The sequence below is a fragment of the Amblyomma americanum genome, chromosome 6, assembly GCF_052857255.1.
Source record: "Amblyomma americanum isolate KBUSLIRL-KWMA chromosome 6, ASM5285725v1, whole genome shotgun sequence".
In the NCBI taxonomy this organism is placed as follows: Eukaryota; Metazoa; Arthropoda; class Arachnida; order Ixodida; family Ixodidae; genus Amblyomma; species Amblyomma americanum.
The window spans coordinates 54,822,967-54,847,493 of NC_135502.1; the positions used below are offsets into that span (position 1 = coordinate 54,822,967).

Consider the following 24,527-nt stretch of genomic DNA (forward strand, 5'->3'; position numbering starts at 1 on the left):
CACACGGAGAAGGCGCGCCAATATTTGAGGCAAGACCTAAATCAAAACACAAGAAATCTGACACAAGCTGTCCGCGTGCAAAAATTGAGGGGCCGTGTTGTGTAAAAAGTTCGTCGGAACACGGCGGCCGGTACCAAGGAACAGTGTGCAATACAGGACACTGGAAAATCAATGACGCAGGTATCGACAGGGGCACCGCAGTCGACGGTGCACCCAGCGTCATGGTATGCGGCTCCTGGCCTTTGTGGAGATTAATTTCAGCATCTCGAAGCTCTTGCCCGTGTCACAAACTTTGTGCTCGTCCAGCTCGATGTTGAACACGGCCCAACCGTTGACCACTTTCGATATGAAGGCTTTCATCTGTGGTAGAAAAGTGTAAAAGTGGCTCGATGTAGACGGCATTAGGAAAATATGAAAAATCACAGACAAACGTCATAGTCAGCCACTTATCTGAAAGGTATTAGGCGTAAGTCTTCTTTTGCCGCTCAAACGATAAAAAACGGCGCAATAATCTCCACCTGTTATTTACGTGGCGAATTACGAGGCGAATAAACTTTAGCGCACCTACAGCGGCCGGTATGAACCAAAATAAGTGCCCTTTCTGGACACTCGGCATTTCGGTTTTAAACGTTTAGTAATCCCAGCAAGGATGTAAAATATGACCCGTATTGCTCAACTATGGCGGCTCTTTCCCTCTCTCCATTTAATTTCCCTCCTTTAAACCCAGCGTCCACATTTGCTTTCCTAGCGACATCACCTTAGAGAAACAGCGAAGTAAAAGCAAAAATGTTGTGGCATCAGTGTAACACATCGTGTAGTGTTTAAGTGCCGTAGTGGGGCGATTTGTAGGACATAAGTCGTCTTGATTTGCACAGACACATAAGCTCATTCTTGCATTCGAAAATTACGGCGAGCACTCACAAAACAAACCGCAAGCGAGAAGCATAGAAGCCAGACAGCCTCTCTCGGTGTTGCGTATAAAAAGCATAGTTTGCTTATAAATATCCCTACTTCGCACTAGTAGCCACATATTCTCCTACCCCTAATGTATTGCGGTCAAGTGACGTTTATTGGAGAATGCTTTGCGAATAGTTGGCAGAGACCGCCGGGAATGTGAGCAATCCTTAAGCGCATTAAGCGCGACGGACAAAATGTGTATTTATACAAAGGGGCGTGACATTCAGGACAAGCCTACGGAGAGAAAGAAGCGAAAAAAGTGATCGGGTTTTAATGTAGTTGGACCCAGTAGACGTGCGAAAGCGTGTGTTTAGCCTGGTTGGCTAAAGCACTGGTTGGAACTGGATAGGAGTTGAAGAAGACTCCGATGTGCAATGCACAGCGCAAGCGTGCGCTGCAGTTTAACACGAGGCGTTATCAGCTGCGGTGATAACCTAGTGCTCTCGTGAAGTGGCGAAGCTGATCTGTTCGCACTACCACGGATTCGAAACAATGACGCTGCAATATTTTATTTCTGCATGGGCTGCTGCTATGCTAGGTTTTTCCAACGTCACCCTCAAGGTCACCCTCCCGTTGGCTACAGCTGGCGCGACGCTCCTCCGAATGTACCCGATCTTTCTCTCATTGACTGTGGCTTAATAGCGCGGCGCTACTCCGAACTAAACCGAGCTTACCCGAGCTACTCCGAGGTCCAGTCATGATTCTTGGTTCGGATCGTGTTACGTAATGGTTTCGCACTAAAAATTCTTCAGGTAACAGGGAAAATCGCATATGCATAATTTTCGACGTCTTATATCCAATTTGACAGCCTCCAAAATCACCCTTTAATGCCCAGCGTTGCTCAGGAGGAAGTTTAACTCGCATATAGGCTTCCTGTATTCATCCTATTGCCATCTGTTTTGAGACAAGGTGCGTTGACGTTGACCCAGAGAAAAGAAGAAGCAGACGGCTGCTCTCGCTGCTTGTAAAAAGGAGGCATCGAACGAAGCCGGTTGAGTGGCCGTAGCAAGCTGACGACAAATGTGAGGGATGAGTGATTGTTAGCATGTCAGGAAGATATTTTTCAGCTACAAGGCTTATGTCTAGTCCCTTCAAAGCGGAACAAAGAAGGTGAACACTGCATCCATATACCCTATCATTAGCTTTTGAATGTGATATCAATGAGAAAGATGAGAAACTCCTAAGGATCAACTCTTCTTTGTGCAGTTGCAAATAAAACTAATTTTTACTTTCTGACCCCACATTTCAGTTCTTTATGCGCTTTATATAGTTGCCTAAGTTCAGAGCTCATTGAACAAACAGGTGAAATTTTGCCCATAAAAGTGCTAATACAGCTAATAAGGGTTGATAATTAAGTGTAGCAGTCTTTCAGCTTCCTAAGCGACATATTTTCAAACACATTTTCCCCCTCCATCCCACCTGCCACGAGGGTTCAATAGTTCACGCGATCAGCTATTGCGCCGGACTGCCCGGAATCGAACCCGACCGTGGCGGCCGCGTTTCGATGGAGGCTGAACGAAAAACTTAGGAGGACGCTTAAGCTTCGCCTTAAGAGCAGATGTGATAGCGCCGCCTTCTCCTCTTCCCTCTATTTTTATTTGTCATTTTTCACCGATTGCTATTCCACAATTACTTTACCGATTACGGCCATCAATTACAACAATTACCGATCACATTACCGATTAAAAATCGCTGTCTAGGTTACGCTGCACGACATACTACGCCACTACATACTCAAACATACGCACCATTGGTATCCGTACAATGCAGCACTATACCACTGTCCTTCCATTCCGCTCAATTTCTCACGCCTAATGAGCATTGTTGTATACACATTGTAAATAGGAAGATGGGCAGCCGCATCGCCAGTGCAAGATTACTGTAAGATCATTACGCATGCCAAACACACTGTTCCAAGTCATACACATCTTAACGCGTTGATTAGGTGCACCTCTAACACGCTTGAAGCAACGACCCTTCGTGGTCTATGCGTTGCATGCCTGCCTGGCACGCAGAGAGCCCTGGTTCGAAAGAACATTCCGGCTTTTTCTATCTTCTAATTTCAGGAATTTCGGGATTTTTTCCGACTGACGCCAGACGACAGGCGACGCCTGGTTTTCGATAGCGCGAGCTCCTTACGCTACCTCGTAAAAGGCGCCCGTGTGCTGTGCGATGTAAGAGCACGCTAAAGAGGTCGCTGATATTATTCCGGAGCACTCCGCTACATCATCTTCTTTCATTCCCGCCTTCCTCTTTTCCCTCACGGCGCGGTTCAGGTGCCCTCCGAAAGTGAGACAGTTAATGTACCCTTCATTTCCTGTTAGAGTGATAGCTCTACTAGATGCAAATGTTGATCCCCGTGTCGGTGTCATCCTTGACCTTTACCGACCCTGATGGGCCAGAATAGCAACAGAATCACTTTATGTCAAACTACGCATGACAGGGGCTATTCTATGGCCCCCACGATTAACCACGGTGAAATGACCTATGCCCCTTGGCCACTGACCTTTGCCTCTTGACATTTGACCATAAGCCTTGAGCTTTGACCTTTGACTCTGATTGTATGCTTGCAGTCAGTGACATCGTTAGCAAGCCTTGTGCAATAAATAGTTTTAACCATGCAAAATTGTCTAGCCAGGCCACAGCTATCGCTCGACCTTTGGGTGTAGACGCGTTTAAACCGATGCCACATTTTCCCCTCCACCCTAATGTGTAATTGCGGAACCCTTTCACAGCTGGTTTCTATTGACGAAGAAGAAATAAGCTCTGCGTCATACTGGTAGCGTGACCATGCGATGCGGAATCTTTAAAGACGTAAGATGGCAGCACAATGACGGCAAAAGCAGCAGCCTTTGCGCATGACGCCTTCTAGCGTTCTGAGAGAGCTGAAAGCAAAGAAGCTGCATAAGATTCCCCACCTTGTAGTCCATTGAGTACTGGTCTTCCCAGGACATATAGTGGTCGCGACCGTGTTGTTTCCATACGGCGTAACGTCCCCATTCACTCTCTTCCATTTTGAGCGGCAGATTGGAGAGGACAGCCGAGCACATTGTGTCGTGGTAGTTGATGCCAGAGTGCCCGCAGATCTGATTATGCTTGTTTACTGTTTCACTCAAGTTGGCCACATACAGCATGGCGCCCATGGTCGAGGAGAAAAGTATCTGTAACTTGGCGGGACGACCTCTAAAGTTGGTCAACGTAATATTCGCCAGTTTCTGCAAGAATGGCACGGGAAGAAAATGAATTAGACTTCTTAAATAGTACGAAATATGGTTTCCATAGAAAATGTTGAGGCTAATAAAAATAGCGAAATGAAAAAAACATGCGCATGCTTTGTCATGTTAGTGCATGTTGAGGAATTCGACGTGCTCTGAATTATTACGAAGCCATCCACAAATGCGTGTTTTATAACCTAGGTACAACTTCAGGTTGTTAATGAACGAGTGCTTAAGGTAAACAGTGCATCTCTTATGAGGGCTGTTTACGTTTGCAAGTATTATAAACGCTGAGCGCAGGACTGTGGCAAGAGGCGGAATAGTGCCCTAAGCTCTCAGGCAAATGAACTACTTGCTCCGCAAAGGCGGTTCTTTAAATCTAGCCCGAAGTGCTTTGGAATGATTTTTTTGTCTGTGAATATATTTCTGATGTCAATTTGCGTGTTATTTAGCATTGATTTCGACGTCAAATTCACCCGATTCTGGTTGACATTTGGCTGAATTTGAGAAGTATGGGCGCTAGAAGCATGCTGTAGTTGGCAGTAAACTATGAACCTGACTTTTTATGCACCCTTAGTGCGGCATGCAAAGGGGGAAAAAATTTTATGCAGAACCGTGTGAGAGAATCCCAGGTTTTCGGAGAAGGAACGCCGTAGGAAAATAACCACTCTAAAAATAATTGTTTGTGCAGAAGAATTGAGATCCGGGCCAGTTGGTACATAATTGGTACGTAGTCAATAAAGCACAGTTGCTAGTCCAGTCGTAGTTGTGTGCACTCCTCCTTGTCTCTCGCCTATTTTTTTTACTGGTTCTTCGCCTTACTGAAAATATGTCTGCAGATTACTGTGTTGGAAACAGTTTGATCAACAAAACAAATTAGAGGGGACACGTAAGGTCAGCCTTAAGGGTATGACGCGATAATGTATTGAATTGATTCCCATATAAGCAGAAGGTCATTCTCTACTTCACATGCATAGGTCCCTGGGAGTCCTCATACCCCTCCTGGTGCAGTGGTTAAGCGATGCGCCTCGGCCCTGCGATGGCAGACGCTCACAGCGGTGGGCCTTGTGTGGCCTAGGTTGCTCTCCACGCGCAACCAATCATTAATTTAACTGCCAGTTCTCACGGTGGGTGGTTTTCTCACTAACCGGTTGGCAGGTTGTGATGACTCCGCAAGCTACACTCGCGATTTCTCGCTTACAGCGCCGACGCTGACTACACCGACGCCGATGCCGACGACGCCAGCACCGGGTATTTTTCTGGCGAACGGGTCTTTTAACGTAAAAGTTGAGGTGTGAGCGTCCCTTCTGTTAATGCCTTTGCAAGATTTATTGCATTACGTGAAGCATCAATTTAGGATGTGGATTTTTAAAGCACGATAGGGATCTGCGCACAGTTTAGAAAAAAAGAAATCACTTCAGTTTTACTACCTCAATATAAAACTGCTGCGGAAATTTGTCATCGCCAGTTTTTCCTTTTAAGTGCCAACTGGACGCGGTCTTATCATTTTTGTCACGGGAAGCAAGTTACTGCCGACGAGATTACTAGCTGCAACCAGTTTGATCTAGAAGTGTCGTGATCTCGCGTGACAGCTTCTACGGTGTTAGGGATTCTTGCGGCGTTCTAAGCACTGTCTTCAAATTACCGGCGATGCTTAAGATGGGGTGCTAGGCGAAAAATTTCATCTCCAACAAAAATGCTCATGTGAAGGTGGCCAGCGAGATGTCGCAGGTAGACCCCGAAAACTTCATTTCTAGTACGCAGCGTAGCGTTGATAAGAGCATCGCAGTTTGTTCTCCTCACCTACCCTGGCATTACAGGACGCGGCCGAGAGCTATGGCCAAAAACGAAATTTTTGAAAGTATTTGAACGACTAAACTAATCGCCATCAATGGCGAGATACAAATTCGCTTCTTATTTGCTGGTGAATCAAGAGAGAGTGCCCTTGCCGTGACTAGTGTAGCACTCGCAGGTGCAAAGCCTGTCTTTTCTTGGTTCCCAGTGTGTTATCTTCATTAGCGTCTTTTTGTCATTAAAATACGTGTCACTACCTGGCTCATTAATCCGTTTTAATTACTACCGTCCAAACGCAGCGCACCCGCCTTGCCTGCGGGAGGTACAGGGTTCCATCCCCCGTGCCACCGAGTATGCCAGTGGGGATGCATTGTGCCTAAGCTTTTACTTGGCCTGGTGCTCGGCTTGTTTAGGTTGAAAAGCTCTGAAAATATATCTACGACTCCACTTTGAGTAGACGAAAACAATCTTGTGCCATAGCGCTATTTGGCCACAGATGCCCTTGCACCTAAAATAATTATTCACATCCAGATTACATTGGATGTTTTGAACAAAACTCTTTTCACACTGCGCATATAGGGCCGTGCACCGCAGCATTCGGCAGTCGCCTGTGTGTTTTGAGAATCTCCGGCATTTTTTTTTTGCCGAAAAGCATGGATTTGGAGGCTTCGTTACCCTTGATATTGCTTCGTTCTGGCATGAGTCTGCCCATTATGTGCCCCGATGGCACAGGCTGCGATGTATTCGAGTGACATATAAACATTACATCGGCAGACGCATGCACTTCAGTGGCTGCAGAGTACGCCGCGCAGAGCTCAATGTCGACACACGCACCATACAGGGTCAGGCCCCACATAATGCACATGAATGCTCTTTGCATATGAGACACGATAAGAAAATTGCAGATTTCAATAGTTGGGAAATCTGTCACCTGCTAAACTTCTTAGTCTTAATAAAATAATCGTCACAGTGTTGAACGTTGCTTGCATGTAGCTGCAATATTAAGATCACGTGGTGCAACTCACGAAAGTGGGCACTTCTTTTACACGACTCCCTTCTTTGTATGAAGCCAGGTGGGATATGCATCTGACCCCACGAAGCCTGATGCCTGGAGTGACATGCGTCTGTAGGATCACGATCTTCAATCCGCTGAAAAGGTATATTTGAAAGCGTAGCGAGAAGCAGGCATTAACCGATGTGTCTTCGCTGCCTGCCAGCCACCCTAACTACTGCCAGAAGAAGAAGTAATCTAAAACAACGTGGCAGCAAGGAGAAAAGTCGCCGGCATGTTTCCTAGGGAGCGCCATGTTCCGCTCAATTTATCAGGTTCATAAAATGATAAAGGTATACAGTGGGAACCGAAAGAAACAGCGTTCACAGCACCGGAAAGAAGCCCCCCCCCACCCCCCCCCCCCCATTAACAAATATTTCTTTAGACAGTCATGGAATGTCCATAGATTTCTCTCTGTAAATTCTATAGACTCTCTACAGAGAAACCCTGGAGAAAAGTTTATAGGCAAGACAAATCCTAAAGACAGTCTATAGACAATCTATAGATTTATGGCCTTACACTTTTAGTAGACTTTTGTCTATAGAAAGTGTATATGCTATGAATACACAAAATATTTTCTATAGGAAGGCAGTACACTTCTTAAGAAGTCTACAGACTATCTATAGACAGTTTTTGTAAGGGCCCCAGCTTGCGCACTACACATGACCTCTTGTGGGCAGGGAGATAACACACAAGACCGCGTGTGCGCTTTGACACATGCACCCCGACGCCTGTCGCATTGCGGGCTGTGCAAGGCTGAGTGGCACTTAGCAATGTTTTTAGCGCTACCGCCGTGATTTCATCAGGTATACAGTGACAGTGCCATTGCCCCACCATGCCTCCCGGAGTGGAATCTCGCAGTGCAGTAGTATACTGCTATATTATTGTTGCGCAGGGCAATTAGCCGATCGACATTTGATTCTTCTCTAATAATTTGTGTTTTCATTAATCTTACAGATTTGCAACTACGTACAATTCAAGCCATGTTTCTACCCATGTCAACATGCCCGCTTTGTACTCTTTATGTTGCTGCACTACGACGACGAAACACACAGAAAACAGGAAGGACTGGACAAAGTACACTTCTTCCTGTTTGTGTGTTTTCTCGTCTTGGTGCTCCAGCACAACGGATGCCGACGAACTCGCCCCAATTAGCGCCCTTATGCTCCTACTGATACGATCAGCAGCGGTGTTCTTTCAGGTGAAAAAAAAAAGTGAAGACAGCGATTCCCCATGTCCCACATTTCTCTCTCGGGATGATATTTACTATGGACTATCTCGACACTTACGGCTGTCAAGAAATATACGACGAAAAATGCACAAGGTCGCCCGCGTGCTAACACCCGAGCATGGTGCGGAATGCCTAGAGGTATGGCGAGCTATAGAATTCGCATGGATTCAAGCCGAGCTACTGAATGAGACGCGCTGGCGACGCCGAAGTCTAAAGTTTTTACGAGGACGACCGCACATCAGCTGACAGAAACGTTATACAGTCGAACCGCGTTTTAACGAAACAATTGTCTATAACGAAGCAATGATGGTTCTCCTTGGCTACACATCATCCTCGCACCGGTTCCGTATTCCAGTGCGTCGACGTTGGGATAAGTTCTAGTTCTCGCACTCTTCTCTTTCCTCTTGGGCGAAATGACGACGCTAGGTCTACGTTCTGTGCCCACCAAGTTCTTTATTGTTGCCTTATAATGTGAACATATACGGAAAATGCGATGCGACCCAATTGTGGGCTTTTCTTCACAAATATACTCCGGTTTGTTATGAAATGTTTTATTATGCGTGATGGTGTCCTAACGCAACACGAATGTGCGAAGTGTAAGCACTAAACACCGTTCTGCACCATTAGGTACGGTAAAGTATTAGATTCAGGTATCGGTCTCACGATACCTTTACGGTAAATTAAATAGGTTGCACGAACAATCGGTTCAAACAGTCCAAAATATTCTACCTAACATTAATATCGCATCCACCAAGCTGGTTGCAGTTAAGAAGTCCTTTATTGTCAGGTACAGCAGATAATTTTTGAACTGCCCTTTCGATTAACCGGTAAACCGGGTGGCAAACAGTCACGAATAGTCGGAGCAGACACACTCTTGCGCCTAACTGTTGATAATACATTCCCGGCCATTGCAAGCGTTTTCCCACTCCCGCCATGTGGTCCAAGTCCGTGGCGAAACCGACCAACGCCACGAAAACCTGTTTCTGCGCATAATTGCAAGAAATCTCGAGAAATCAGCGCAGTTTGGAATCTGGTTTACTTACACAGCTCTCGTGGCTCCATCACCTCAAGAGAGAATTTTATTTCTGAAGCCTTCTCTGCCTACGTGGCCCGACCTAGGGTGGGGTGGATTAGCAGCGGCTGTAGGATGTGTTGAAGGTTTTATCATGGAGATCAGAGCTGGCGCTCCCGCCAGATAAGGCACATGTTTTGCCCGCAAAGACGCAATAGCAGGCGTTGCAAAGAATCGAAAGAAATAAGGAAGGCGGTCACACACACACACACACACACACACACACACACACACACACACACACACACACACACACACACACACACACACACACACACACACACACACACACACACACACACACACACACACACACACACACACACACACACACACACACACACACACACACACACACACACACACACACACACACACACACACACACACACACACACACACACACACACACACACACACACACACACACACACACACACACACACACACACACACACACACACACACACACACACACACACACACACACACACACACACACACACACACACACACACACACACACACACACACACACACACACACACACACACACACACACACACACACACACACACACACACACACACACACACACACACACACACACACACACACACACACACACACACACACACACACACACACACACACACACACACACAACACACACACACAACACACACACAAACACACAACACACACACAAACACACAACACACACACACACACAACACACACAACACACACACACAACACACACACACACACACACACACACACACAACACACACACAAACACACAACACACACACACAACACACACAACACACACAACACACACAATACACACACACACAACACACACACACACACAACACACAACACACACAAAACACAACACACAACACACACACAACACACACACACACACAACACACACACACACACAACACACAACACACACACAACACACAACACACAACACACACACAACACACACACACACACACACAACACACAACACACACACACACACACAACACACAACACACAACACACACACACACACACACACACACACACACACACACACACACACACACACACACACACACACACACACACACACACACACACACACACACACACACACACAACACACAACACACAACACACAACACACACACACACACACACACGAAGCTCGAGACAGAGGGTTCCATCTTAGCAAGCATTGCGGCAAACGTGTGCTTCCGTACGTATGATCCCTGATCATCGATGGCATTGTATTTATAACAGCGTTAAGCGGTATTCCCACAGGCGATGCAACCCTCTTCAGACGAGGACGACCGCACATAACTTGACAGAAGCGTTATACTGTCGAACCTCTTTATTACGAAAGGCTTATAACGAAATATTGGAAATAACGAAAGAAGAATGATTCCGGGAACCTTGGAAGCTCGGCACCTTCTAGAGGCGGTGCGGTGACGTGAACTTCGGTGGCGGAGAGCGGTGAATCGCTCACATAATCGATACTCTCTGCCCACCCTTTTTAAGAGGGGGAGTTTTCGCGGCGATTTTTGTTCTTCGCGTGTGTGGCAAGCTCACAGCTCTGGCTCTTCGGAATGCTCACGGCGGCTTCCTCTGTTTTAGGCAGCTGTTTTTCTGCCGAGATATGTTCACCTCCGCTCTCGGGGGACTTCCGCCAATCAATGACGTCATGCGCATCTCTCATCGTCCGCATGACCCGTGCGTATACCGCTTAAGCCTCAGCCTCAAAACTTACGTGATGTTTTGCATGTCCCCGGCGATCCTGCCGGATGTGCGTGTGGTGGTTACCATTCCACCGATGAAGAGCACACCTTCGGGCTTGCCAGACAGGACCTTGTTCAAAGTCTGCGAGAGGAATTAAGACCACTGTGAACACTTTCTTCGCTTATTGTTAAAAATGGTTGCAGGTCACCCGCCGAAGGGATGTGGTGGCTATGACGTTCAGTTACTCAGAAAAAAATCTCGACCGCGTAGGGCTCATGCAGATAGAAACAAAATGAAAGAACTCCTGTGTACTCAATTTCGATGCACGTAAAAAGACCAATGGGTACTTAAATCTCCAAAGTTCTTCTGCAGATTAGGCCTCAAGGCCTATGGGGAGATCCTGCCCGAAAACCCATCTCTGCTCAGTTACATATTGTCACGTAATGGTGACTGCAGTCGAAGCAGCGATGAAGACGGACGAAAGCGTCTTTTAAAGAAAACTGTTTATTGCGCTGATTTGCACCCTAAATGGACTGAATCACTCGGCGACGGCGAAGCGACAAGCGTGCTCGGCGGTCGTCGAACAGAATGGCCGCCGCTGTCGGCCGTGCTCAATTTTAAAGCTGATAGTGAACTTTCGAGATAAAGCGTGCAAAGTTACTAGAACATTTCGGAACAACGTAGAATCAGCGCTGCCAGGCTGTGATCAATCGAGATAAATCTAGTCGCGTCTTGCGCCGCAAACAAAGCGATAAAGTTGTGTGGCGGCAGATTTGAAGAATGAACAAACACTGCAAATTTTCGCTGCAATATCGCGAACTTAATAGTGCCATGCCGTGAATGCACGTATCTGTTGCTGATATCTTGTATGGCTCTCCTCTAGTATCCTGACGAGGTTGTCAGTATCAACAGATTAAGGAATGAAGTGGACTAAATGCATGATTTCACGCCTACGAATTTCCGACACATGATCACTGAGAAATCATTAATTGATAGTCTAATTGAGCTTTGCTCCCTTTCATATTTGAAGGACCTGCAAACGAGCATCAGCTAACGAGGCGTGACCCGGAGCGTGACAATGCATGTGCCGCTACGTTAAGAGGTATGTGTTAGCCGCGATACGTATCCTCAAAAGAATATTGCTTTCTAAGGGGAGTTTTCTTTATTCTTTGGTTATGTTCTTTCTTAATCGCAGGCGGCGCGCGGCCTTTGCGCTCTGGCAGGAGAGAGGGAGCCGCACTCCTCAGAAACGATTGAAGCTGTGTGCAACTGTTTCCATGGGGTTCGAAATGATGACTGCCAACGCTCGACGCTTCTTATATGAAAATTTTCTGCTCTCTTCAGTTCAAATTCATTCGAGGGACTAGTTCAGTTTCCTTCGAAAGCTGTATGCGAAGGCGGGGCTCGACAGCTGTCTGGAAACAAGTGCCAGCGATATCAATTTGGGAATGAAACTGAAGCGCAAAAATTTCTGATGAGGACGGTGCAAATAAAAGAAAAATAATTGGTTCTATATTTGTGGCCTTTTTATAATTTAAGACACCGCTATAGTTACTGGTTGAAAAAATTTAATTGTTTACATTTCGTTGGAAATTACGATCCTCTTTCATAAAAAAATTATTTCCGCGTCCTCTCAGAGCAGCGGCAGCGGCTCTTGTCATCAAACTTGACTATTCTGCTTGCTTTCCGTTAGCTGCCGGCTACTGGAGACCTTGGCTGGCGTATATAGTCATCTCGTGACTTGGTTGTGTGTGGCTGTAGGCCTTTTATTAGCGTTAATTTTATGTGCTTGGTTATTTTTCTCCTCTTACTACGTGCTTGTCAGCTACTCGTGCGCGCCTGTTTTTTTTGTCATAGCAGGCACATTTTCAGTCGTACGGTTCTGACTGCGCTGCCTTCGGAAAGAAGGTGTGGTTCGAGACGAAGAGCGCATTGCCTGCAAAGAACTGGTGCTCCTTAGAAAAGAGTCAAAGCGAGAACTTCGCTGGCATCACATTGCAATAGTAGGGTGTTACAGTCGCTTTGGTACCGTGGTATGCAGTTTTTACTGAGTGACTATACCAGCCAGAAAGGTGTCTCAGAACGTCTGCGTGGGATGTGTCAGATGTTACTTTCGAATGATCGCATGGTAGTTTGTATGAAAGCGCACTTCCCGTTGTGAATTCCTGGCACCTGCAGCGGGACTGGATGTTGGTTTTTTATGTTGACTGTACTTAGTGAAATACAGCATCGCTGTTAATTTTGTTTGTGGTGAGGAAATGCCATGATCAATGCGCAGTTGGCAGTTATTTGAAGAATGCGTATGCTTTATATACCGCTAAGTTTTTTGGGTACGCTTTGATAACAGAGATGCACCGGGTGTTTGAAATTATTAAATACAGATTTTCTTTTGAAAGGCTCGAGAAATACGACAATACAGTTTATGCAGGTGGATTCTACAGAATGGCGGACATCATGTACCTGATATAGTTCTGTAATTGAACGATCAGTTAACTAAATTTAACTGATCGATTTCTTTATTTTTTATTTCAGGGGACAAGATGATATTGCGAAATTCAAGGTCGTCGAAACCAAATGTGAGCCTAGTTTTTAGATTTTCTTAATCGGCATTGTGGTTCGAATTATCGAACGCTACTCGGTCCTTCTCTCGGACGTGGCCTCAATTTCGACACTTATATCCCGACCAGGGTGTCCTGTCTGCAACTCCCAAAATACTGAGGCAGATATTCACCACTTGTGGGTCTGTCCGGCGCTGAAGGCAAGAATTCGCCACCTGGCAGCAGCGGGTCTCCCACCGGACGACCCGTCCTCATACATTGCTTTGAGGCAGGGGCCACATCACCGCTCCCTCCTCGCTTTCATCAAGTCTGGCAGCCTTTCCTTATTCATTTAACACTCCCACCTCCCCCACCCTTTATTTTTTACCTCTACAACCCCCTTTGTGCCCCGAGGCAATAAACAACGTTATAAAAGAGAGAAAAGTGGTCCTGGCGATTTGTTCGTTATAGCTATTGGCTCGTCACTGCGGTATGCGACCTTTTTTGAGCTCTCGTACGCCAGCTGCCATTCCCCCCCCCCCCCCCCCCCACGTGGCCAAACATACGCACAGATATGAAAAAAAAATTACCGGGTACTGGTTTCGAGATAAAAGGAAAACACGGCCATGCAAAGCAGATACATGAAAAGCATAGGTGCATGAGGGAATTTGTGTGCACTATCCGCAGAAACAACAGTTGACTTCATAGAGAGGTGAAATGAATCAATGTTTTTAAGCGAATTCGCATCCCGTATTTATTGATATTATTTGAGATTGTTTTTTAACTAGTAGGGCCGATACGGGCCGCTGTAAATGAGTGCGCACGACGGCTATCCAATCCTTGATGACGGCCCTTTATTGGGGAAAAAACGCTTCGTTCTTGAGTCTATATTCGTACGTCTATATGGCGGCATGAGCGCGGTGCGCGTTATGCAAGTGGCATCACAGGCGTTTTCTGGCCACGACCAGCGTGACTGTGCCCGCGGCCTATCTTAGCTGGATCAGCCACCAACGGTAGAAAAGTCAATAAAATAACAAAAAAGACGAATGGTTGCAATATACGGCCACGGTATTGCATTTTCCCAACGAGGGGCTTAGAACCAAACTCACCTTCATCGGTGCGTAGTACGTGCTCATTCTAATTGTGGCGAAGAATAGGTCAAGAAATCCCAAAGCGATTGCGTTCGGAGCTCGGTCCACGAGTGTTTTTATCAAGCTCTCTTGCTTGGGAATCTCCTGAACGGTGCTTCCTTCCCTCGTTGCTTGATCTATTGCAAAGCTCACACCAGGCCGGGTTGGCCCCTTCTTCTGAAATGCCTGCAAAAAGAAGGCGAACGCGCTGGGATGGAACAGTCTGCAAGACACATCGCTGGCGCCGATATCAGAGATTCGCGCTCCGTATACGCAGCAACCTGGTGATGTGATCAGGCAACAAGACGGTATTTAGGAACGAAGACCACCTCGTACGTTCGGGTAGAGAGGCCAAAATAAAAGTCGGAGAAAGCAAATTCGACGAAATTAAGCTGGGTAGCAGGGGTACACCACAGAGCTCAGTGCTCTCATCATTTCTCTTACACGTCGCCATGATCAAGCTCCGCGTGGAGCTTGCAGCTATACGGGACCATGATCACAGCCTATATGCAGGCGATATCACGCTGTGGATAGGTAAAGGCAGCGATGCCCAGATCGAGGAGACCTTGCAAAGGGCCATGCAAATAGTTGAGAAATACGTAGAGCCCCGGGCCTTAAATGCTCGCCGCGAAAGTCAGAAGTCCTCCTCTGTCGCGCCAAGTGCAGCAAAACCCCCCGGACATCTAACTCGAGGCGGGTGCACTCCCGATTCCAAAAGTTGACAAAATCAGAGTCCTAAGTCTGTTCATACAAGCGAACAGATCCAATCTCGAGGCGACAAAGAGCATAGAGGGCGCCACCGTAAAGACCATGAGACTCATCCGCAGAATAGCCAATAGGCGCTCTGGCATAAGGAATGAAAGTCTGATTAGGCTAGTCCAGGCCTTCATCATAAGTAGGATAACTTAGGTTGCCCACTATATATATTTCACATGCCACCAGAAGCAAAAGATAGAGGCCATCATACGCAGAGCGCCAAGACTCCCCGGCAGAGCCCGTACACAAAGACTCTTGAATCTAGAAGTTCACAACACCAGAGGAGAAATATTAAGAGTCAGGATCCCGCAATGAAAAATCCGGCAGAAATATCTTAGACAGGCTAGCCATCTCATATGACAGACAGCGGGGACGAAAAATCGACATGCCGCGAGAAGTGTGGAATAAACTAATGATCCCACTATTGCCAAAGAACATGCGCCCCGCGCATCATAAAGAATGCCGGGAAAAGAGAGCCCAGGCCCTAGAGAAGCGTCTCCGAAATTCGAAGGACGTGGTCCACGTTGGCGCTGCTGACGGAGGCAACGGCAGGATGACTTGCCACAGTTGACGCAGAAGCTACATTAATTGCCATGGAGTGCCGCTGTCCTCACAGACAACACAGAGATTGCAGAAGCAACTGCCATCTCAGCAAGCACAACCGCCACGACCATAGCTAGCGACTCAGTGTCGGCAGTGACGAGCCCCGCCAGAGGGAGGATCTCTCTCGAAGCGAGACGAATCCTGCAGACAATGAGAGCAAGCAGGCATATTCAAGTTCTCTAACCGGAAGCGCCTCCCTATGCGGAAACGAAGCGGCCCACGAAGTAGCTCGGGGGACTCACATTCCGAGCGGGTTGGCTGGTTGTGAGCCTACACAGAGCGTGACTGCCTGCGGTCGTACAGAGATATCCCCCAACACTACAGACTGGGCCGAGCCAGGTACCCGCCGGTCCCCAATTCACTCAGTAAAAGCCAGGCCTTCAATTGGCGTCGCCTACACATTCTCCAGTCCGGCTATCTGGGGCTTCATATACCCAGAACAATTTTTAGAAAATTGTAAAAGGTGCAACGCTAGGGCCTCGCTCGACCATATAATATAGAAATGTCCTCAGACCCCACCTGGGGTACTATCAATGAAGTCCAAGGACCAGTGGGAGACCTAGCTACACAGCTCCGACCCGAAGACTCGAGCAAAGATCATCCAACTGACCGAAGAAACCGCCAGCGCCTACGGGATCCTGGCTGCCGTCTACAGCAGAGGTGTAAACCTGCAGTGCAGAAGTAAAGTTACTGGTAATGATGCGTAAAGGATTGGGCAAGTTGGTCAGACATGCTTAACGGAATAATGGCGCAGATCAAGTGACAGGACAGCAGGAGAGCACGAACACACACAAGCGCGAACATTCAGCGTTGGCAGTCAAGTAAACGAGGAAACACGGGTTTGAACATTCAAGATTGAAAGAGCCCGATGTACTAGAAATGTGATTAAGAAGCGTAAAGGATTGAACAAGTTGGTCAGACGTGCTTAACGGAATAATGGCGCAGATCAAGTGACAGGACAGCAGGAGAGCATAAACACACACAAGTGCAGATGATGATGATGATGATGCGCAGGTGTAAGGAAAAAGCAGCATAGTGGGTATCCCACGTTTCTATTTTTCAGCAAAAGATGGCGCTCCCCGTCCGAAGCACTAGCGCCGCTCGGCGGTGCTTTCGAAGCCTACCATTGCATGCCAGCTAGCGCTGATTTTCCGTTTTGCCATTTGTGTAATCACCATTCAATTTTTTTGTTCAATGCAAAACCGTGCCATGTAGCATTGTCAGGTGCCAGCCATTAGCTCAAACTCCGGGGCAGTACGTCCTCCAAAGCAATCCGAAGAGCCTTGCAGCGTTTTTGCACGCACGAAACATTCTACATTTCAGCGCATGCACGATACCTTGTTCTCATACGCGTATTTCTTTGGGCGCCACATTCTCTTTTAGCACACAGTGTTCCTCTTGCCTAACCAGTCACAAATTTGGTTTTGAGATTTTTTCTAGAACCAAGAAAACGATGTCGTAACTTTCAAATTTTTTGTTAAAAAGCTACATCTGTTGTCTCTCCTCCTTCAACCGCGAAGGCAAGGAAAAGCAAATGCAACGAAGAACAATGTCCTGAAGTTGCGCGTTGGTTATTAGAGGCCCTATAGCGGAGGACTCCGGAGTAATTTCGACCACTTGGGGTAACGTCTGCTTTTGCTTGCTGCAGCTACGCAAATGGTTGCTAGCCTAAGAAGTTGCCATACTTGGTTTATTAGTAGTCATAGTTGCAGCTAGTTAGCAGTCTCTTTCTGCAGCAGCCATGAGCCGTTTCTTTCAATGCGAATTTATGTGCTAAGGTTCAGCAGAATATTACTGCATTTGATCGAAAGGACGAAGCCCACGATACGTTCCCAGAGTTTTGAATATTGTGAAACAGATTTCTTAGAAACCATTTGGATGCTTACAATTTACTTAATTTCGTAAGAATAAGCTGCTACTTGCTCATTTAATGTGCGTGGACTGCCGCTTGAGGGAACGTTTCTCTAGATCCCTTGGAGTTCGTCGCACTGGCATCTTATAATGCTACAGGTGATCGATGTGCGCAAAACATTAGACAATACACGTACATGAGGGAAACACATGGACAGGCGCCAACACTAACAATTACTTTAACCTTCTTAAACCAACGCATATAACATTTTGCCAGACCTGTGCGAGCGAAAGAAAAAAAAATCTCAAGTCATCTGAGATTAGTGGCTATGACGCGAGCGCAGAAACCTAAAATCGGCTTAGCACAGAGATAGGAAAGTATCGCTGATGCGTCCTTCAGCTTTTTTCTTAATATGAAATGCTTCGAGAGCCAGCCGCGCGTGTTCATTTCTGCTTCTGCCCAGATACGCCGTCTCTTCGAATCGTGGTGCACAACTGCTGCTGTCGCTAATGTGCTACACAAGATGTGCACCTTTGTCCACTTTAGTCCTTACATTTAGCACACGCTGCCCGAGTCGCTCATTTATGCAACGCCCTGTTTGCCCGATGTGTTTCCACGTGAGAATGGGAATGCATACACAACTCCGGTGGCGCAAGGGACGAATGTTGTCCCATGCCTGATTTGGCATCCATTCCTTCCATCATCGCACGTGCGGGAGCACAGCTTGCAAAGATTTTTAGGCGCAGAAAATGCCAGAAGGGCCACCATGCCTGCTTGTCACTCTGTTGAGGTAGTGTGAGACCTTATGTAGGTAAGGCACCATCATTGCCTGTACATTCGGCTGCCACCTTCTTGCTTGGCGTTCTGGTTTTTGCTTCTGAATCAAGGCCTCAGCTGCAGCTGTCAAAAGCGACAGAGGGTAACCTGCTGCCATAAGCAGGTGCACCTGATTGTCAAACCTAGCTTGCAATTTATGCACGCGCGATTTTCTGAGGGCCGATTCCATGCATGAAAATCCTATGCCCCTTTTCACTATGAATGTGCCGACTTAAAAGGCAAGAGCTCCTTCTTTGGTCGTGGGTGATATTCCCAGCATACATGGCGTTGAAGGTCTAAAGCTGAAGGTCCAAAAACTGGTCTGGTTTACAGTTTTTGGACCTTTAGCTCGACCATCTGTAGTATTATCATGCACCAACTAGGCGCAACAGAAGTGTTATTGGCATCTAATAGTTTGTCTTTTCAGTGTCATGCTTCCAACATCCAGTGTTAAAAGAAAAGAGCGGGATATTGAAATTCAAAGGTAGAAACTCACTTCAATGAAAACATTCCACTGTCTGGCGCCGTACAAGCTGCTTAATCCCGCTTTGTTGATAACGATGTCGCGGAAGACGGCGTAGTCGCAGAAACCAGTCTCAATGGCCGCCGGGCTGAAAAACCTCATGCCGACCGCGCAGAACAGTATGCCGCTAGGTTTCTTCGTGGTCGTAGTCTTCTTCGTAGTCGTAGTCTTCTTCGTCGTCGTAGTCTTCTTCGTCGTCGTGGTCTTTTTGGTCGTCGTAGTCGTCTTAGTCGTAGTCGTGGGCTTCGTTGTCGTCGTGGTCTTCGTCGTCGTAGTCGTTTTGGTCGTCGTCGTGGGCTTCGTTGTAGTAGTCGTTTTGGTCGTCGTCGTGGGCTTCGTTGTAGTAGTCGTTTTGGTCGTCGTCGTGGTCTTCGTCGTCGTAGTCGTTTTGGTCGTCGTCGTGGGCTTCGTCGTCGTAGTCGTTTTGGTCGTCGTCGTGGGCTTCGTCGTAGTAGTCATTTTAGTGGTCGTAGTTTTTTTGGTCGTCGTAGTCTTTTTAGTCGTCGTAGTCTTTTTAGTCGTCGTCGTCGTAGGCTTCTTCGTCGTGGTTGTAGTCTTGGTAGTAGTCTTCGTTGTAGTATCCTTTGCCGTAGTAGTCGTCGAAGGCTTCGTTACCGGGATAATAGTTTTGCTCTTCGTTGTTGATGTTGTCGCTTGCGTCGTTGTAGTCGCCTTTGCCGTCGGCTTCGGCGTATCAGGTGGTGGTTCGGTTGTAGAGGTCTCAGCCTTGCTGGGTGGTGAGCCTCCTTCAAGAAAGAAAAGTTGATGTTTTTATGTGGCAGACATAACTTTTCATTCCATACTAGTTCATGTTTGAGGAAGAGGATACACAAACAGAAACAACGCTTGAGCAAAGGCCCTGCCTTCGTCAGGCAATGCGGGAGTGGAACTAGTCACTGTGTGCTTCTTAACTAGGCGCACACCGCGGGAACCCATTTCGCCTGTAATGAAATATCCGAGGATGCAAAGCGTGACCGTTCAGAAGCTATACATAAAAACAGCAACGTTACGGTGTAAGGGTTGCTTCTCTCAAGGAATGTATCTGCCAGGTGCTACACGAAATACCCTGTAATGTGTGTCCTGCGGTTCAAATGAGTACAAAAGAAGTAGTACCGCGGATGTAGCGTGAGGGAAATATGTGGATTTACGGGGGTGGTCGTTCAGGGCACCAGGCACCGCTCTAAATTTGTAGGGTAAGTAGTTTCAAGAGCCCTCCTTTCAAGATATCGCCACGGATGTTCGCACTGTTTCACCGTGACTGCATGAACAAAGCCAACAATCACCGAAAACAAGGAGAGCAAACGGGAATCTGTCCATTGTTTTTTATAACGTTTGGTGTAGATCAATGGTAAACGAAAAGCATAATTACTTTATGAATTGTAAGGTAAGGAATTAGAACGTAGAAGAGAAAGCAACTACATGCAGGCGGTGGGATCTGAAGCCACGACCAATTTTGCGTACGTTGCTTTTACGCTCTCGAGCACCTCTCCATGCTCTAACTCTGTCGATAGATACAATACACGTGTTCCTCAGCCAAGCGTTAATAATTGGCGCAAAAATGGACCGCTTCCCGCCTTCCCTTACGAAAGCGGATACCGAAAAACGAGGCAGTGAAATGTTTTTAGACCGAACGTCCTCTACCACAAACCAATGTAACGGATCTCGGGCGAATGCATGCATATGTATGTTACGGTAACACGAAGACGGCTGATAACACCTCATTTTTCTGGGAAGTCCCAGCCTACAACCATGAACTAATTGTTGTGCTCTAGACTTCCAGGCGTGACATGCGTCATGCACTGCTAATTATCAGGCTGCACCTCCAGGTAATGAGAAACTACTCTTTTTCGTAACTTCCGTGTCCAGTAACCTTCTGTGGGCACCTCCGTGTACTTACATACACAGTCACATATTGAAAACTGCAAAAGCATGTGCCCGCACGCCACCTATACTTCACACTTGAAGAATTTAATGGCTAGACATTCACAGAATAATGCTGGATAGTTTATATTTTTTCTGGATATTTTCGGGCAAGAAGGCTCCTTCAAGCAGAGAAACTTGTGGTCAGCACAAGCGTGTTACGATTACAAACCTGCATCCAGTATTCTCTCCCTAACAGCGCAAAAGTGCCCAATGTGGACCCTTACAGCTTCTGCTTTTTTATAATCCACTCTCTGCTTTATCTTAATAAAATACCAGGAAAGCTGCATTGCTCTCTTGAAACAGGTCACCTCTGTTCGCATTGCGATAGTTCACGATTTTAGGCAGAATAAGTGAAAACCAAATACAGTGTGTAAAAGCGTGGATACACATTTAAACTGATTCTACAAACCAACACTTCATGAAGTATCCTTACCGGGAGACTTGTACGCAGGTGGGCCTGACGAACCGCCACCATCACCATTGGAGTCGTCACTATTATCTGCACAGAACCGCACAAGATATCAAGGATTCAGTGCACAGGAATCGCAAAGTATACTGGCGCCAAGTGTCAGTGGCATATGATATTCGCCCAGTTCATGGTAACTATTTCGATACATGCAGCTCTCAAGACGATCGCATGAGCCATAGTCCCCATAGTGCAACACCATAGTCACAGTTCTTGACTCGGGCTACTGTGTTTTAGGCTACTGTAGCACTCTCCAAAGTGGCAGGGCTGATATTGCAGTGGATGCAGTTGGCGTACCGTTTGGTTAGAAGCTAATGCTCCATGCACAGTAAACAGCTTCACAACCCGAAACGCGCCACAGCTGTGCGGGATCTCCATTAGCCTGCCACTCCTTGTGTGCATGACAAAGGAAAATGTCAGCCCAAAATTTCGCTCCCCAGCGACAAGGCTGGCACGAACTGTCGAGGAAGCAGGTGAGCAAGACTGACTTCTCCGAAGGGAAACAGTCCAAACAACATCCAGCACGGCCGTGCACAGGCAGCGTACAAGACAAACCCGACTTGGGTGGGCTTAATCAAGACACGTTCGGGCCCCATGGGTCCATGGCACAGAAAATGTGAATACTGCAGGTGCCTTTGGGCGACATGGCACCAATAAAACTATCACCAAGAACCTCGGAAAGACAGCACTCTCGAGTCTGCAATACGTGTTCGGTACCTCAATGATGTCTGCCTCGCAAGTTCAATTAGGCCTTGCGCTCGTTAGGTTGAAGTGAACACTTCTCATGAAAACCGTGCACAACAGAATACTGTCGACTGAATCGGAGCGGAGCTCTATCAGCTGTCAGTTTTCACAGAATGGAATTGATAGGAATGAAACCACGACCAGCCCGCGTTGAGTGTAGTATTCTGCCAGCCACGGTGTAGAGGCGGTTGTCATCTCTTTTATTTCGACAGTATCAGTTTTTGCGTTTATGCCGATATGTGTGACTTGGGTGCCATTTGGTCCTTATGCGTACTTAGGGGATACCATGGAAAAAATATAAAGCGCACTCAGGACAACGGACAAGGAGGACGAAACAACACAAGCGCTTACTTGTAAGTGGGCATTTATCCAAAAAACGCACAAAAAGAAAAAAACACAAAGAAAATAAAGGCCTTCACGCAGGCGCATGAGGATCAGTATTCATGCAGGCGCGTCAAGATAAGAAAACTCCTTTTCATGCAGAACCACCATGGGGTCGGCAACACACGTGTGTTCATTCTTACGGATGTGATTGGCCCCTCTAGTAATCTCTCTAGTTAGCCGATTAGGATGTCGAAACAAGATTTTGGTTTGATCAAGCAAAGGCTCGCAACCACTGCATTTCGAACAGTGCTTAGCAAGCAACAAACACACAGTTGCGAGCAAGTGCTTGTGTTTGGTCTTCCTTGGCCGTTGTCCTGAGTGCGCTTTATATTTTTTCCATGATGCTATACCAACTAGCTCAAATGTCGATTCCACCTAGGGGATATGCTGCTAGTGCTCAATTCGGCCAAGTGGTCTTCGTTTGCACGTACTCACACCGACATTATCGATTCGCTAATCGAAAACGCTTTGAGGAGCCCTTGCCGTTTGACGCTCGCACGTTACTTAATGACACATTCGATTATGTTTACGATGGTGCTTTAAAAAATTCACAAGACGGTTAAGACTATGTAACGTGAGATTCAGCTATAGCTGTGTAGGCATTTACTTTTGGCAGGTGGCTGTTCCAAACCCGTACGCTTATGCGACCCAGGTTGGCCGTGACATAAGGTAAATCAGGCGACGAGACGCAAACAGATGCACATCATTAATAAAGGCCTTAAAACATCCTATGTGGTGTCATACGGGATGACAACCATACCCGAGTGACCATGGTAACCACGGATGGAAACCATGGTAACCATGCTAACGCACCCACCGGTTACGCCGACGGCGACAACACCGACGGAGACGCGCAAGCCAGGGATGGGCGCCTAACAGCTATCTCTGTAAAACCAATTAATTACGACGTGAAAAATGTAAACAGTGGGGAATACAACTAGAGCGCCGTACACCTTTGTCCCGAACTGTCAAGACCGTTTTTTACTGTTCACATCGTCCTAGAAACCTTCCTGACGTGATCATTGCCGTATTGTTCGCCGCACTGTTTTTTGCACTTTGTGCTGCCAACCGCTCACTGGGCGTCGCCCTATTGTTCACGAAGTGGCTGCGCGCACATGCCGGAGGCGCGGCAGATGGGTAGCGCCAGGAGCAAAAAGCAGTCCAGTGAGCAATGTGGCGACGTCCTGGTTGGAAAGGTCTGACCTTAGTCGGACAGAGACGAAGTACGCATTGCGCGTGAAAACGCCTAGCATGTGCGTGTGGTGTATGTCTTACGGTGACGATGTCAACATACGTAGAAATAAAATAACGGACTGGATGTGTATTACCTACATAAAAAAATTGCCTGTTCTGCCATCTATATGGAGGCACCAAATGCTGCAGTGAAACTGGCTTAGCGCTAAATAAGAGGTGTGTTGCTAACAGGAGCTATAATGGGATACAACTCAAGAGCGCGCAACGGCTTTTCCCTGTTAAAGGGCCTCTTCCAGCCAATGGCGTCGGCCGAATCTCATGACCCTGATAGCGTAACAATGCAGGGAGTGGGGCCACAGTGGAGAGAGGGGTCTATCCCCGTCTATAGAGCAAACGTGTTATCTAACCTTTCATCTACCACTCCTTGCTTTGTCACATTAGCAGGGTCATGAGAATTGGCCGACGCCATTGGCTGGAAGGGTGTCCTTTGACGGGGAAAAACCGCTTCGTGCTTGGGCTGT

The 24,527-nt window shown here is 47.1% G+C and overlaps 1 protein-coding gene across 1 annotated transcript in view; it reads right to left on the bottom strand.

Annotated features, from left to right (window-relative positions):
* The window catches only part of LOC144094714 (uncharacterized), a 29,067-nt gene continuing 4,540 nt past the window's right edge, over positions 1-24,527 (bottom strand). The window contains exons 3-9 of the mRNA XM_077628629.1: positions 21,652-21,717; positions 19,269-20,041; positions 14,725-14,931; positions 11,110-11,219; positions 6,992-7,115; positions 3,876-4,172; positions 1-360 (exon numbers count right to left, since the gene is read on the bottom strand). Coding sequence (XP_077484755.1) covers positions 220-360; positions 3,876-4,172; positions 6,992-7,115; positions 11,110-11,219; positions 14,725-14,931; positions 19,269-20,041; positions 21,652-21,717 — 1,718 coding nt within the window. The 3' untranslated portion in view covers positions 1-219. The remainder of the gene's footprint in view (positions 361-3,875; positions 4,173-6,991; positions 7,116-11,109; positions 11,220-14,724; positions 14,932-19,268; positions 20,042-21,651; positions 21,718-24,527) is intronic.